The 16414-nt window shown below is 38.5% G+C and overlaps 1 protein-coding gene across 3 annotated transcripts; it reads right to left on the bottom strand.

The window, feature by feature from the left end:
* Window positions 1-5480: 5480 nt before the first annotated feature.
* Window positions 5481-13467, bottom strand: LOC129350620 (serine/threonine-protein kinase pdik1l-like). 3 transcript variants are annotated; one of them, XM_055017667.1, is made up of 3 exons: window positions 13339-13467; window positions 7367-7662; window positions 5481-5544 (listed from the first exon to the last, which is right to left on the bottom strand). In XM_055017667.1, exons 2-3 carry the CDS (start codon window positions 7649-7651, stop codon window positions 5521-5523), a joined length of 309 nt encoding a protein of 102 aa, XP_054873642.1. In that variant the 5' UTR covers window positions 7652-7662; window positions 13339-13467; the 3' UTR covers window positions 5481-5520. The 3 variants fall into 3 exon arrangements, with proteins under 3 accessions (XP_054873642.1, XP_054873641.1, XP_054873640.1); XM_055017666.1 differs by lacking the exon at window positions 5481-5544 and adding an exon at window positions 6661-7143; XM_055017665.1 differs by lacking the exon at window positions 5481-5544 and having other exon boundaries at window positions 6661-7662.
* Window positions 13468-16414: the final 2947 nt, after the last annotated feature.

The following is a 16414-nucleotide window of genomic DNA, read 5'->3' as shown; positions in this document are numbered from 1 at the left end:
ATATTCTGATGTCATTTTTTGAGAATTAAAAAGATTTAAAGATAAACTTAGACAAATTTTGGAGGGTTGTCCGTTGGTTTAAACAAAAAAATAACAAATATATTAATTGTAATATGTGAAAGTTTACTAGTAGAACTTTAGAGGGATTTTAAATAGAAGTAATATTATTGTTATAGCAAAGTCATAACTTCTGTTCAAGACCTGTCACTTCTAAATTAATTGACTCAATCAACCCATCTAAAATATTTTAAATAATTCTGTATGTATAAGCTAACATTTATGTTGCTGCTAAAATCAGAGCAACATCAAAACTTGAAACTAATTTTATACAAAATCACAAATGAAGCTACCACCCCAAACCATAAAATTTGCACAGACATTCTTGCACTGCACATCTTTGCACTTTTAAACTTTATTTTTATTTTTTCTGTTAAAAATTTTGCCACCCTTGTATATATTGTAAATAAAACTGCTGTAACAATGTAAATTTCCCCTGGAGTGGGGAGAAATAAAGAACTTTATCTTATCTTATCTTAGATTCCTTGGGGGCTTCGTTTCCTGATCAGGGGAGAACTATTGAAAATAAAGTATTTTTCACTAATAGTTAAAGTGTGAGTACATGTATATTTAGCTGCTGAGAGTTCACCTTCAATTATGTCTTCCAATAAGTATAGTAGGTATTTCGTAAGTGTAATAGGTAAAAGCTTACAGCCTACAAAGTAGAGTCCAAAAATTAAAACTTTGTCCATACTGAAAAAAGAAACATTTCTTAGTTATATTTGTCACAGTCCACAAACATACTGAGGTTAATTGGTGACTCTAAACTGTCCATAAATGTGAATGTGATTGTTTGTCTCTATATGTAGTCCTGTGATAGACTGGTGACCTGTCCAGGGTGTCCCCTGCCTTCACCCTAAGTCAGCTGAGATAGACTCCAGCCCCCACGACCCTCATTAGGAAGGGGTGTATAGATAATGGATGGATCCATAATTTACGATTTTAATAAAAGTTGCCTGCAAATCAAACATTTCTTTCTCCTGCCGTTTTCTAAACCGATCCAACACTAACAGGTAAAAAACAAACAAACAAAAAACATTTTGGTGTATTTCCTTCTATTACAATGCACAGTTTAATGTTTTATGCTCTCATCTGTTAATGTTTATTTATTTATTTATTTATTTTGTCATTGGTCATATTATATGGCATTGTATTAATCTGTATTATTCCCTAAATATACTTTTTTCAGTTTTATTCTTTTGATACCCATATAGAGGGTTAATTTGAAAAGTTGTGTTGAAACATGCTCATTTGTTCATATATTGTCAATAAATGGTAAGTTTTTGTGTCTCCAGCACATTCCTGCAGATATCGGTACAGTTGGATAGAAATGCAATGATTCATTCAGGGACCATGGAGAAACTGACTACTAGTGACAGTCCATCTTTAATATTGGGTTTTCTCATATTTAAGGTAGAAAACAGTCTAAACAAACAGAGAGACCTTTATTATATGGCATAAAATCCATCAGGAAGGTACATTATTTAGATGTGTCAAGTTTCTGAAGTACCTTCACACTGTTGTGCTTGGGATTTCTTTGTATCTACTGAGCTTTTAAACACCCTACAGACTGTCCTCTGTGAATAGATCATCTGAGTGTCAGCCGCAAAGTTCAACTGTCAGTCCAGCAGGGAGGTTGACGACCCTACGAGGAGCTCTCCCTGCTCTCATTCACATCAGCACTGGAAGAATGGCTGTGGATGGAGCAGTGCTATATCAAGGAACTGGACAGAGATGGAGACACTGCAGAGGACCAGGTAGAACCAGGGTTAACTGACCCACATCTGCTGAGATACTTAGGCTGATAGCGCTAAGATCAGAATGAACAACTTTGCAGAAAGGTGCTGGATGTCACACTTGTGGGGATTTCACTTTTGTATAAGTATCCAACAGCTTAGTTTATGTTTTTGTTAATCTTTCTCCTGCTTAAATAGCACAATGCTGAAATAAGCTTTGGATTTACAGGATTTGTTCAGACAATTAAGGGGAAAGTTGAGGGATGCTGAACTTGCAACACTGAATGTATATTTCTTGTGGCTTTTTTTTTTACACTGCTTTTATTGTTTTAAAACTGTGTTAGAGGTTTTAGGCAAACCTTTTTTGCTGTCTGAAACCAAGCGTCAACATCAGGGGCGAAAAAGTCAAATCTACATGTCAACAAGTTGGGTTGCACAGTGGCTCAGTGGTTAGCACTGCTGTGCATGTCGGTCCCAGCAAAACAAAGAGATTTACAATAAAAAGTGGAATAATACACACATTCTTTATTATACAGTCTATCCTGCTGTCACATATATCACTAAATAACAAGTTGTTTTATTCGGAACATCACCACTAGAGGGCACAACAGGCCATTTTATACAGGTACAAATACATTGAAGTCCAGCAGCAGAGAGAGAGTAGCTTCACCTCAATATTAACTATTGACTCTCAGGCTGTCAAAAAGACATAAACACACACAAATATGAGGACAGACAATTAGGCTAAGCCACAATTACACACAATCTGATGCAATAATACCTCAAGTTGTCACAATTTATCTACAAAGCTCTTTTTATCTATGAACTGTAATCTCTTAGGACAGAACAAAACATGTAACAAGCTTCTGTGTCCGTTTTGTGTAAAGAAAAAAATTATTTCTTGCTCTGCGAATCACTGGAGTGCAATATCTGCAGGCGTCAAGACTATTTTTTGATGATCAGTAGAGTCAATAGCTCTGTGCTACTCAAGTTTGAAATATTACAGTTTTTATTTATAAAATTAGTAGTAGTAAAATTTACTTTTTATTATGGTGCTCATACTGTTTGGTAGTCCATGGGTTCCCAACCCTGAGGTCATGTCCCTTCCCAAGGGTCAGCAGATAAAGCTGTAAGGTCATGGGATGATTGGACAGGAAAGAAGAAAGACCACAGTTATGGTACAAAAATCTGAATTTATTTAAACCCTTTACTTGCTGTCATTTGTGTATAATATGAGCTAGTAATAACTTGCTGAATTTATTGAATTGTTTGGAGCCACTGGTCTAATTTATTATAATATGTTTAGAAGCTTATATGTGTTTTGTGAAAACTTCAAATGAAAACAATATTATAAAAGTAAATCAAGCATAAGCTCATAGGTTATCATTTATTATCTGGTTTTTCATTGTATGTGCATGTATCTTTGTTGTTGGGGGATAATTTTCTGTTGCCCCGAGAGGGCAAAAAGGTTCAGGTTTGAGTCCAACCTGAGAAGAAATGTTTACACTCCTAAAAGGTTTCTGTCTTTGGAAAAATAGAACTCAGCATTTCTAACATGGTATGGACACTATGCCATAAGGTTTAAACTTATAGTCCATTTACAAAGAGCCAATAGAAAAAGAGTTTGTTCACTATAAATGCTGTTACATTATACTTGAGAAAGAGAGGAGTGAGATCTCTCCCCCTATGTTGAGTCAGGTCTTCTCCAGTGCATTGATGTAATTTCATCTCCATAGTGTTAACAGTAATACATTTACAGACAAACCCAGCAGTGTGTTTCTTATCTTAATCAAGGGTAGAATCCAGGGGTTTAAAATATCCTCAACAATGATTGTCATCCTTGGAGGAGAATCTGTTCCCAGATGGTAAACTGAGTGACCTGAAGAAACATCATTGTTCATCTGAATGTATCATGCAGAATAAACAAGCATGAACAGGTGCAAACAGCAAGGAGTACACGTAAGAAATGTTGTCATTTTGTGTCAAGTAACGCGTTATAAATCAGATCATTTGACATATTGTACACTTGTCTTAGAATAACTTTGGAAACACGTTTGAATTTTCTCTAGTGTTTTAAGGCCATTATTTATTTGTACCTCCTGATTAATTATGTGATCCTAGTTTACAGGAGTCAAAGGACTCACGATAAAAACATTTATACATAATGCGATTTACTGTAATAGGGTCAGAGGTAAACTAGAATACATAGCCTACTTCCTTCAGACGACCTGAATACTTAACCACCGTTGGACAGTATTTTATATCAGCGAAAACACCGAACCTTTTCCCGTTTTCATCTCCGAAAGTGATAGTTAGATAACAAGAGACAGACAGAGACAGGTTGACAGATCAGCTGTCGGTGCCTGACAGCTGTTGCTAAGCTACGGAGGCTCTACAGGGGTGGAGCTTAATCAACCGGCGTTCGATTTGAGCTATAGACTGTATATATTTGAACAGCGAGGCGTGACGTCAATGACAGAAGATCCGGTCAGATCCAGTTTAGGTCCAGATGAGACTGAGGCATTTAGATTGTTGTTGTTAGAGTGACCTGCAATTTGAGGAAACTAAGAAAGCAACTCATCACCATTTTTTCATCAAAAGACAAACCACTATGGACAGAAGAGCCAGTTTAGATACTGAGGACATCAGAAAGGTTACAGTGGACATGGTTCGCCCACTCATTGTAACCTTCTTTAATGGGACTACCTCACAGCAGTGGGCAGCTCTGGTATCAGGCCAGCCTGATGATGACACCCAGCAAATGTTGGGAGAACTTCTGTTTAACATAGAAGTACTCATTTGTAAATCAGTGCTGGTGGCAATGAAGGGAGAGAAAGACAAAGATTTAGTCACTGAGGTGGTGACTTCTCTAGGAGATTCAATTCCACCAACCTTCGCAGAAGTCCTTCATGCGGAGGAAGTCAGCAGTGAGAGCTCAGATTCTCTGAAGAGCTTAGTTGTGGAGGATGTGGTGGAGAGTATCAACTCTGCTATAGAGACACCCAAGGAGGCCCCACGGCATAAGACATTTGCCCACAGACTGGATACTAAGGTTCGTCACATGACCAAAATGATTGGAACATTTGTTAAAGGGAACCTGAAGAGGTGCAGAGCTAGAACCCCAACAAGAAGTCAGTCAGATGTTCCTGAGGTCTCTTCCACAGAGATCATTCATCATTTACCAAAACCACCGGCCAAACTGTCACCAGCTGTGCCAGTAAGTGTTTCTCAGGAGCAGTTAATCTCTTCCCCACTGGGGGTCAAGCATTCAAAAGAAGTAGCTGCACCAGTTAGAAGCTCCAAGTCTGAGGGCAACTTGTCTCTAATAAGCAAGATTACACGTTTTTTTAAGAAATCGTTTTCCAGAGTGACACCTGCTGCAGTCGTAATGGCACCACCACCATCCTCATATGTCCAAGATGTCCCAGACAAGACCATTGCCTTGTTTAATATTGTTCAACAGCAGTCACCAAAGGTTACATATGAGGAGACAGTCCAGTCTCAGCAACACCCACCAGAAGTTGCCTGTGAGGAGACAGTCCAGTCTCAGCAACACCCACCAGAAGTTACCTGTGAGGAGACAGTCCAGTCTCAGCAGCATTCACCAGATGTTGCCTGTGAGGAGACAGTCCGATCTCAGCAGCATTCACCAGAAGTTACCTGTTAGGAGACAGTCCAGTCTCAGCGGCATTCACCAGATGTTGCCTGTGAGGGAGACAGTCCAGTCTCAGCAGCATTCACCAGAAGTTACCTGTGAGGAGACAGTCCGATCTCAGCCGCACTCGAAAGAAGTTTGTGTAAGTGTACTCGTTGAGGCAGTGATTTTGTGGATCACTAAAGGTGCCAACGCTAACCTCTCTTCGGAAGAATTTGACGCCCTCAATAAGGACCTGTTTAAAAAAGTCTGGGCTGCAGTCAAGGATGATGTTATCATCGCCCCAGAAAAGTCCAAAATGCTGGACAAAGCCATTTTCAAGGACCTTTGTAGACAGTGGGGCACTCCCACCCCTGCACTGACTTTTCTGCATTCCGGCCCACCAATAGCTGACCAGATGAATGTTTCATGTTTCAAGAAACACCTGAGGATAGCACCAAAGAAACCTGGTGCCTTCAGAAATTTTTTTCTTCACTATGTGACTGTCCCATTTTAGATGTGTTGATAGTGAAGGTGTTGAACTGCAGCCTTCATCTTGAAAGAAAAGAGTAATGTATGTTCTTTTTTCTTTCCTTTCTATGCAGTAAAGAGTGTGCCATTACATGCCTGTGGAGCATTGCTTTTTTGGTGTTTATCTTACAGTTGTTTGTTTAACTGTTTATAAAATTAATTGGACCACTTTGAATTCACCAGCATAACCCAAAGCATTCAAAAAAAATCTTGAATTTTACCCAAAGGTAAGCTGAAGATACTTTCTAGAATGTACACTTAAATCACAATGTGAATTGTTTGATTTCTAATGTCAGACTGTGGGGCCACAGAGGAAAAGATGGAAAACAAGTATGGTTGATATCTCAGAAACTATTAAAATATAAAGCCTGAAATGTTCACTTATATTTTTTCATCATGTTATTAATTCCAAATTTGCAATAGTGGAAAAGTAGGTGAAATAATCTCTGGCTATGGGGAGTTAAAATTTGAGATAAACATCCTGAAAAGTTCCATCTTTGAGCCCACATTTACAAAAAAAAAAAGAAAATTATAATGCAGAGGTCCGTTAGCAACATTGTCTGAACCATATATAGTTTTTAATATCTTGTTTTTTCAATATTGCAGATCCTGACAGTAGATTAATGATGTGGATTCTGACAATCAGTATAAGTCAGAGATACAAAAAACAGGACACTGTCATAGAAGTCTTCTTATGTTTGCTCTTTAATTTCTCATTGTTTTGCAGCAAGTTATTTGAGATGCAGGCTTAAAAAAGCACTTTCTGTCAACTTCTCTTGTTTTAAATGTGTTGTATAAAAAATGTGATGCCTTGACTGAAAAAACAATCAGCAAAGTGGAAAGAAATTACCACAGTACAGGAATCATTGAATTCATAAGGCTACTGTGTGTGTTCAGTGCAACTCTGAGTAACACACAGATACCGAAGCAGTCAGCAAATACTATATCTGTCTGGAAAACAACGCAAAAGTTCTAGTCGGAAGCATCACTTTGGTTTGAAGTACAGGCTTGGCAGTAACAACAACAAGCATAAAGATATACAATTTTTTGAGGTAGCACACATTAAATTAAAGAAATAATAAATATTTAAACAGATAGCTTAGTTAAAAAAGTCTTTACAATACTTACAAACTGGTTTTTGGACATGCTGTTCTCCAGCTGTCCATGTCCATGTGATTTGTTATTCTATACAAATAAAAGTACAATAAATCAGACCAAACACCCATTCCTTATCCAACCCAAAAAACGAAATAAAAATAATCCACATACAGTCTGAAAGCAGGATGTTGCTAACAAGAGTATTTTAAAGCCTATATCTACCATCTTGACTGTAGGACATGAATGCAGCATCGGTGCAGTGCAGGATTACTACTTGGTTACCCTGTTCCAGTGACTTCTGCATCCTCACCTCAAGATAGAGCGGGGAACTGGAACCATGGCTCATCCTCTGGGCCAGCTGATCCCGCTGCAGAATACACTCCTCCAGGTGGATGACATTTGGGTGCTGACTCTGGATGCTGCTCAGGGCCCAGAACTCCCGCAGGGCCAGCTCCACATTCTCTGGAGAGTGGCAGCGGATCTTCTTCACTGCCACCCGTGCTCCTGTGCGCTTCACAACTGCTTCATACACCACGCCGTAACTGCCACGCCCCACCTCCTGGATCAGCTCGTACTTCGGCTGACTGCTTACCATCCTAGTCCTCACTGTGGAGAAACAACATGGGTGTTAATCTCATCCTGTGCAAATGGCTGACTTTGCATGATATGAGTATAAACAGGGCTCCAGACTAACTTTTTCAGTGGTAGCACGAGTGCAATCAACTTTCTCATTTGCTCGCATCTCACATATTCACAGACCAAACACATCAATTGCCGAACATTTTATCGATCAACAATACAATTTACCAATGTTCCCTAAACGCCCCACATTGCAGGCTGTGCTAGCTGCTGCTTAGTGGCTACAGTGCTCAGACAGGTGTGACCAAAAATTATTTTGAAAAGGGTTAAACTAGGACATTGTAATGTCAGATTTATCCCAGATGAAAACAGATACATTTTTTTCTACATGCACTCTTTTCTATGATCAGCGCATGTAGATACGCTCCGCATGTCACGAGAAGATCACATTTTTAAGTGTTAATACAACAGTACACCAAAGTTCTAAAAGTACTATTTTCAGGGCTGGGCAATTAATAAAACAAGATTATTATCTGCCATTCTGACTTTCCAAGTGGCCCAATTTTAATGGTAATATGACAGATGAACAATTTCACAAAGGTTGTCAGCCTAACCTGACTGCTCTGGAGCTGTCTTCACTTGCCTATAACAATGAATCAAAGCGTCCCTTCTTAACAAACTACCAACCGCTGTCAGAGGTACAGAAAATAGTGTCGTCATTTGGACAATGGCTGTAGTAAACATGTTACAGAACAGAAGAAAAGTATATGCAAATATTGCAAGAAAAAAAGTTGCTGCTCCAATGGGATATACAACCAATGTGTTTCAACATCTTAAGCACCACAGATCACACAATTTGTTGTGTGTATGTCCAGCAAAAAGGTAACAGCAGAAAATCATAGACCCTACTTTTCTGACACAGCAAAAACTAATTTGATGAGCAGCTTTGATAGAATGTTTAGTTCAGCAAACGCTTAACAGGAGTCTGAACATGTGAATAGGACACAAGGACGTTCTGCCAGAGACAGTCTGATATACTTAAGACGGTGGAGAACAAAACCATAGATTCTGCTTTAAAAAGAAGTGTTCCCATTAAATGTTCAATGAATTAAGATTTTGTGCAGAAGTGTATATAAAAATAAAAATTAAAGGAAACATTTTTGACCTCCCAGATCTCTGAAATAGTGAAAAGACTAGAGTGCCATCCAAGCTGATTGGATAATCTAGCTGCTATATTAGTACTTTTATTGAGGTAAAGGATCTGCATGTTTCCTCCCCCACAGCTCATCTCTGTCAATCAAGGTAAATAATAATTATATTAATTACTGTAGTTACCATGTTGTTCCACTGACAAAGACTACTGGGTTTGTGGTGGGAAGTGAGTCTCCCTGGTGTGTGCGTGAAGTACCAGTACATTGCTGTAGCGCTGCAACTATAAAAGTATCGAAACACCCTTCCGTTAAAAGCTACACTATTCCCCTTTTTACTAGTATGGGTACTTAAAGAAAGACAATGTTTTAATAGAAACCGTATTTCCTATGATTTTCCTAGCTCTGCAACAGCAGGGCTCTGTATATGTATGTGTGTGTGCAGTGCTCTGCTTCCACTCCCTGTAGGCAGGTAGAGTGGGTGTGCCAACCACTTTTGACATCACTCAAAAGCACACGACACTAGAGCAAGTCGTCGAGTGTCGGCAGTTTGTCAACAAAGTAGATGCACACAGCAAAACATGCCATTAGTTCACTTGTGGCCAAGAGTGTAAACAAGCACACAACCACCTAAAGCCCATCTGCAAGACATGTTTTACTTGTGCAGATCAATGGAGCTAACATGCCTAACTTGGCAAAGAACCTGGCAAACAGACATGCCAACTTATTCAAATATTCAAACAGAGATAGGTAAGTGAATGCAATAAATAACATACATACATCAAGCTCTCAGAGTGATTTAGGTTGTGACAAGCAACCTATTTTATCACTGGAGTTTGACAAGGCAGTTAAGGGCAATGATAACTGTTTAATTAAACTTCATCTTTTCAGCAGATTGACCAATGTGGCAAACATCTATATATACAAACACAGTACAGTAATTCATTCCTGTTGTTTAATGGCTTCTTTTTACTTCCTTCAATGCTTGCTTTGCATTGGTATTGTTAAAATATTTTAGCTTTTCCTTTTTTATTAAAAAATACAACACATTTTTAGTTCTGTGTTCTGCCATTTATTATTCTATTACTTTTCTGGATGTTAGGTTTTTGGTATGATATCATTTCAATATCAGAATTATGGTACTGTGACAATACTACTTTACTGCTGTACCAGAAAAATGTTGCTATAAGGGCTAGTAAAGTTACTTTAGCCTTCCATAATTGTATATCTGTGTGTTGTGTTTGTTGTCACAGAAGAGAAGTAGTCCCTGTTCATGTAAGGTTACTACAATGTGCTCGTACATTCTTCACGTAAGAGGGAGCTGAAATGCTTCTTCACACAGATTAATGTTTCCAGCACAGACATTTAGATAGAGTGTTGGTAACCACAGAGATGACAATCTCTTTTCTGCTTTCTTTAATATTTTACGGTTTGTCTTGGTTACTTCACTGTAAAGACAGAGGAATACAATTTCATCTTTGTTGAGCATTTTGTAGCAGCATTTGCTACACTAAAGTAATTTTTAAGAGACAGTCACACAATTTCTGCTGTTCATATTCTAATCAGCAGGACAGTAATGGCTGCATTGGTGAACTAGAAATAATGCTAGTCTCATGAGTCATTCAGACAAATGCATCATGAGACGGAAGACATGCAGACATTCAACTTTCACGGCTAACACTGCAGACATATTGTTAGATATGCGATAGACGTTTGAAGCACTTTCTCTCAGATTGCAAATGAATTATGGCAAAAAACTTTAGTGCTCGCTGCTATTTGGGCATCTGAAATTAGCATGAATGAAACTTGCTTATTGTTTAGTTGATAAGCAGAATTTGTTTTGTTTTCTTTACATTTTAGTTTGCTGAACATGTCATTGGAAATTAGACACCTGAGCACTATGTGTTCCTTTACCTGTACAAGGCAAGCTCAAGCTAATTTGTGGTCTCAGCAGTGTTAGCCTAATCAAGCGAGGAGCTTTAAGTAGGAAATTACCTTTTTGAAATGAGGAGGGTTGCCATCCACTGACTGTATATAAACATAAACAACATGACTGCTCCCTAGAAGGGAAGCCAAAATATGTTTCAAATGGAAGCTTCCAGCTTGCACTGGTGACATCATTTACACAACTGGAGTCTGCAGTCATGACTACAGCTCTCAGTACCACCTCCTGCTCAGTCCGATGCCAATCTTTGAGCTCAACCTAACTATAGGGAAAGGTTAAGGATAAGTAGCTAGTTGGTTACACAGCTAGCATTTATTAACAATATTTATTTAACTATGAAAATTCCAAGCTCATAGCAAGGATCCACAACAGTCCAAGACAGTAAAGACTGCAGCGGCCCTCACTCAATACCATGTCTCCATTCCCATTGAGTCTGGTTGCAGACAGCACCACCAGCATCAGATGGCAGTGCCCGTGTCCGAGGTCTTTTGGCTTCACTTTTGTGCATTGGTAGGAAGTGGTGGCACATCAGCCCTTTTTTATTTACACTCTATGGTACCATCTTACTAACAGCTTCACGCAAGTTTGATGTCTGGGCACATCGCTAGCAATAAACATGCAAGCATCTGCCAGGGCAGATATCAGCACAAGTCAAGTAACTCAGTCTTCAACAGTCTCACACTGGACTCAACCACACATTAGGATTATTGCAGGTTTAGTTCTCATTGGTGACAATAAAGTGGATTACAAATGGACACTGAAGTATTGCAAATAGACAGACTAGATAAACAATTAAAATCTCTCCTTTTAGATAAACAAAACCCTTAGCTGTCATTAACAGTGATTTCTTTTTTGATTGCTCCCAACACTGCCCACTGGACTGGTGTGTTTGTGTGAGAAGGTGGGTGGTGCTGTGATAGATAAATGACATGTTCTGCTTCCCTGAAGTGCAAGCATCCTTTTCTGTTTCTCTTATCACTTCAATATATTGGCAGATGAGATAATATAAAAAGCAGCTATGAATCTCTCATCCATTAAAACCACAAAATGAGGGACTGCTTACCAGCCCTGCACAGGCACCTTTACAGCACTGCATGTCCAAGGTGACCACTACACATAATAGTACCTTAAACAGGCCATTATATTAAGGCCACAAAAATTACCACTGTGTAAAAAATGACACCACCTCTCAGAAACTTGTTTCTGTTACAGTGCTATTATGTGACAAGGTTGAGCTGTTTATGACTGCATGTCCTTGCATACAGCATGCTCGTCCTCCAACATGCACTGCATTCCACAACTTGCTGCAAGTAATGCACAGCAGCTCACACTAAAAACAAGAAGTATGGAATATGCATAGCAAACTAGGAGAGCCCCAGGTATCCCATTAGTTCTCATTCATCCTTATCATGAAGAATCCTGATCCACCTGCCAGAGGAGAACGCAGCACTCTGCACACAGCTGTAGATTCTTTAACTGATCAGGTATTCTAATGAGCTTCCTAACAGTTAAGTATTTAGACTACAAATAGAAAGTATTTTTAAAAAGTAAAACTACATTTTAAGAGACACTGAAACCGGGTGTCAGATTACTTTTATAATCAAGTAATCTTATTGACCATTTCTGCACCAGCAGCCCAAAACAACACAGAAAATATTACCTGAAAATGTGGCCTTTTTGCTTCATAGAAGATTCCACTTTTTTAAAAAAAATCAGAACTGTTGTAAACTAAATCGACTTTCAATTACTTATTTAAATCTAGTTCCAGCACTAACTTAAATGAAAACCACTGGTTCACAGATTCATTGTGTATTTGCAATTTTAAGAAATGCAACTATAATAGTAATAAAAAAATCTACTTGAGCGTCGTTTTAATACACAAAGCACATTAATCACACAGTGGTTTTGAATAACAGTTTTAAAACATGCAGAGTCTGATTTGGAACAAAACATAAGTTAGCTGTGCAATAACTGTTTGCCTGCCATACTGGAAACCACTGGACGCTGACAATGTTAAACACCTGCCTGTACATGGATATGCGACGGGCTCACCATAAAACTTCAGTTTAATGTTAAGAGATGTGGTACTGTCACATTGAGAGATGATTCAAAAGTCTCCCAGAAGTCTGCAACAAAAAGCTGCGTCCTAGACATAAAGAATGATTGCCAGAATGCTATCGGGCTAATTAACATCCACTCGGCTGATTGGCTAAGAGGCTAACAGCTCTGTGGCCTGGACGCCGTCAGCTAACGATGTTGTTGGTTAGCTAACGTTAGCTAATCACGTTAACAGCAGCTAACAAAGAGTCCAGCTCTCGCCTCCATCATCGACACATATGTCGGCAGCTAGCTTACATAATTTAAATCCAAAACAAGTTCACTGCTCTTAAACTGCACTAACGGCGGGGCACGGAGGAGGCATGCATGATAAGTACAGGGTATTGACAGTTTATTGTCCTGTGTGTGCGTGTGTATGTGTGCCATCAAGAAATTCAGCCCCAAAACACACACACACCTGCAAGCCAAATACCCACAGCAGACAAGACAATAGTGGAAATGTGGAGGAGGCTGTACTTGTTACACCGCAGGCTGTCATGGTATCAGACTCACCTTTGAATCGCTTCTCAGGGGTTCATTTGTTGTCTTCCTCACTCTCCCTGGCAGCCATTACCGCCGCACACGTTCTGCTCCACAGTCACACCGACGAGCTCCAGTCAAACACTGGACGTGAGCGCGTGCAGCTGCTGCGCAGCGGCGGACAGAGGGGAGCGACTGCCGGCTGCACGTTTCAAAATAAACTTCCCCCAAAAAGAAACATGTTTTAACAATGTGCCGGCATGTAGCACCTGGGCATATCAATTATTCATATAAAGCGATATCTCCATAAACTAAGTGGCATTACAGTTTAGTCTGTATCAAAAACATTAATTCTATTAAAACTGGCTGCTACAAAATGTTTTTATTAAGCCTCAGCTTCAACACAGAGATCCATTACAAACTTCTATTAACGAAGGACTTGCATTACTTACCTCTACTGCACTGTTTTTGTGAGTTGTGATAAAACCTTGTTTTTTGTGTGTTTTTGTTTTAGTTTTATTTTTTACAAAATGTACATGCACATAAATAACTGACAATGCAAGTCTTTAATATGATGCACTTGCAAAAATCTCAGGAAACTAAACAGAATTATAAGTTTTGCTTTGTTTTTACTATTACGTTTTGTTGTTTCGCTTTTTGTCCTCTAAATCCTTTGCTCCAAACATGGTAATTCATGCAGTATAATTTGAAGGAGAAATGCACAATTTCCGGTCTTTTGCCGAGCTAGGTTTGTCTAGCTTTATAGAGTCAGAGAAATGCGGACACCCTCTCTACACCCCCTCACTCCTACCCCCCAGACCGACCTGTCACTTACAGGGGGTGGAGACAATAACAAGCACACCTGCACACATTCATGCATCCCAGTGCAGTGGCCCTGCAGTCATTTCAGAAACATCCACCACTAATCACTGTTGAAATTACACAGAGGTGAGTAACTATACAGTGTAAACTGGAGAGAGAAGCCCACGATCATAATTCCCCTCCCAACTGAATACCGTCCACTTTCATGAAAGGACTTTCCTTGCATGATATTGATATTTTGCTTATCTGTACATAGTCCTGAAATTATTTTATTGGTGGTAGGAAATCAAAAGAAGTGGTGGTCTGATATTCTGATGTCATTTTTTGAGAATTAAAAAGATTTAAAGATAAACTTAGACAAATTTTGGAGGGTTGTCCGTTGGTTTAAACAAAAAAATAACAAATATATTAATTGTAATATGTGAAAGTTTACTAGTAGAACTTTAGAGGGATTTTAAATAGAAGTAATATTATTGTTATAGCAAAGTCATAACTTCTGTTCAAGACCTGTCACTTCTAAATTAATTGACTCAATCAACCCATCTAAAATATTTTAAATAATTCTGTATGTATAAGCTAACATTTATGTTGCTGCTAAAATCAGAGCAACATCAAAACTTGAAACTAATTTTATACAAAATCACAAATGAAGCTACCACCCCAAACCATAAAATTTGCACAGACATTCTTGCACTGCACATCTTTGCACTTTTAAACTTTATTTTTATTTTTATCTGTTAAAAATTTTGCCACCCTTGTATATATTGTAAATAAAACTGCTGTAACAATGTAAATTTCCCCTGGAGTGGGGAGAAATAAAGAACTTTATCTTATCTTATCTTAGATTCCTTGGGGGCTTCGTTTCCTGATCAGGGAGAACTATTGAAAATAAAGTATTTTTCACTAATAGTTAAAGTGTGAGTACATGTATATTTAGCTGCTGAGAGTTCACCTTCAATTATGTCTTCCAATAAGTATAGTAGGTATTTCGTAAGTGTAATAGGTAAAAGCTTACAGCCTACAAAGTAGAGTCCAAAAATTAAAACTTTGTCCATACTGAAAAAAGAAACATTTCTTAGTTATATTTGTCACAGTCCACAAACATACTGAGGTTAATTGGTGACTCTAAACTGTCCATAAATGTGAATGTGATTGTTTGTCTCTATATGTAGTCCTGTGATAGACTGGTGACCTGTCCAGGGTGTCCCCTGCCTTCACCCTAAGTCAGCTGAGATAGACTCCAGCCCCCACGACCCTCATTAGGAAGGGGTGTATAGATAATGGATGGATCCATAATTTACGATTTTAATAAAAGTTGCCTGCAAATCAAACATTTCTTTCTCCTGCCGTTTTCTAAACCGATCCAACACTAACAGGTAAAAAACAAACAAACAAAAAACATTTTGGTGTATTTCCTTCTATTACAATGCACAGTTTAATGTTTTATGCTCTCATCTGTTAATGTTTATTTATTTATTTATTTATTTTGTCATTGGTCATATTATATGGCATTGTATTAATCTGTATTATTCCCTAAATATACTTTTTTCAGTTTTATTCTTTTGATACCCATATAGAGGGTTAATTTGAAAAGTTGTGTTGAAACATGCTCATTTGTTCATATATTGTCAATAAATGGTAAGTTTTTGTGTCTCCAGCACATTCCTGCAGATATCGGTACAGTTGGATAGAAATGCAATGATTCATTCAGGGACCATGGAGAAACTGACTACTAGTGACAGTCCATCTTTAATATTGGGTTTTCTCATATTTAAGGTAGAAAACAGTCTAAACAAACAGAGAGACCTTTATTATATGGCATAAAATCCATCAGGAAGGTACATTATTTAGATGTGTCAAGTTTCTGAAGTACCTTCACACTGTTGTGCTTGGGATTTCTTTGTATCTACTGAGCTTTTAAACACCCTACAGACTGTCCTCTGTGAATAGATCATCTGAGTGTCAGCCGCAAAGTTCAACTGTCAGTCCAGCAGGGAGGTTGACGACCCTACGAGGAGCTCTCCCTGCTCTCATTCACATCAGCACTGGAAGAATGGCTGTGGATGGAGCAGTGCTATATCAAGGAACTGGACAGAGATGGAGACACTGCAGAGGACCAGGTAGAACCAGGGTTAACTGACCCACATCTGCTGAGATACTTAGGCTGATAGCGCTAAGATCAGAATGAACAACTTTGCAGAAAGGTGCTGGATGTCACACTTGTGGGGATTTCACTTTTGTATAAGTATCCAACAGCTTAGTTTATGTTTTTGTTAATCTTTCTCCT

Source organism: Amphiprion ocellaris, chromosome 15 (genome assembly GCF_022539595.1).
Source record: "Amphiprion ocellaris isolate individual 3 ecotype Okinawa chromosome 15, ASM2253959v1, whole genome shotgun sequence".
Lineage (NCBI taxonomy): Eukaryota > Metazoa > Chordata > Actinopteri > Pomacentridae > Amphiprion > Amphiprion ocellaris.
Note: the sequence above shows the minus strand (reverse complement) of the source record. Positions and strands in the feature narration are given on the sequence as shown.

Bases quoted from the DNA above. Each gene is read 5' to 3' on its own strand.
- LOC129350620 (XM_055017665.1), bottom strand. From the start codon at position 7,651: ATGGTAAGCAGTCAGCCGAAGTACGAGCTGATCCAGGAGGTGGGGCGT.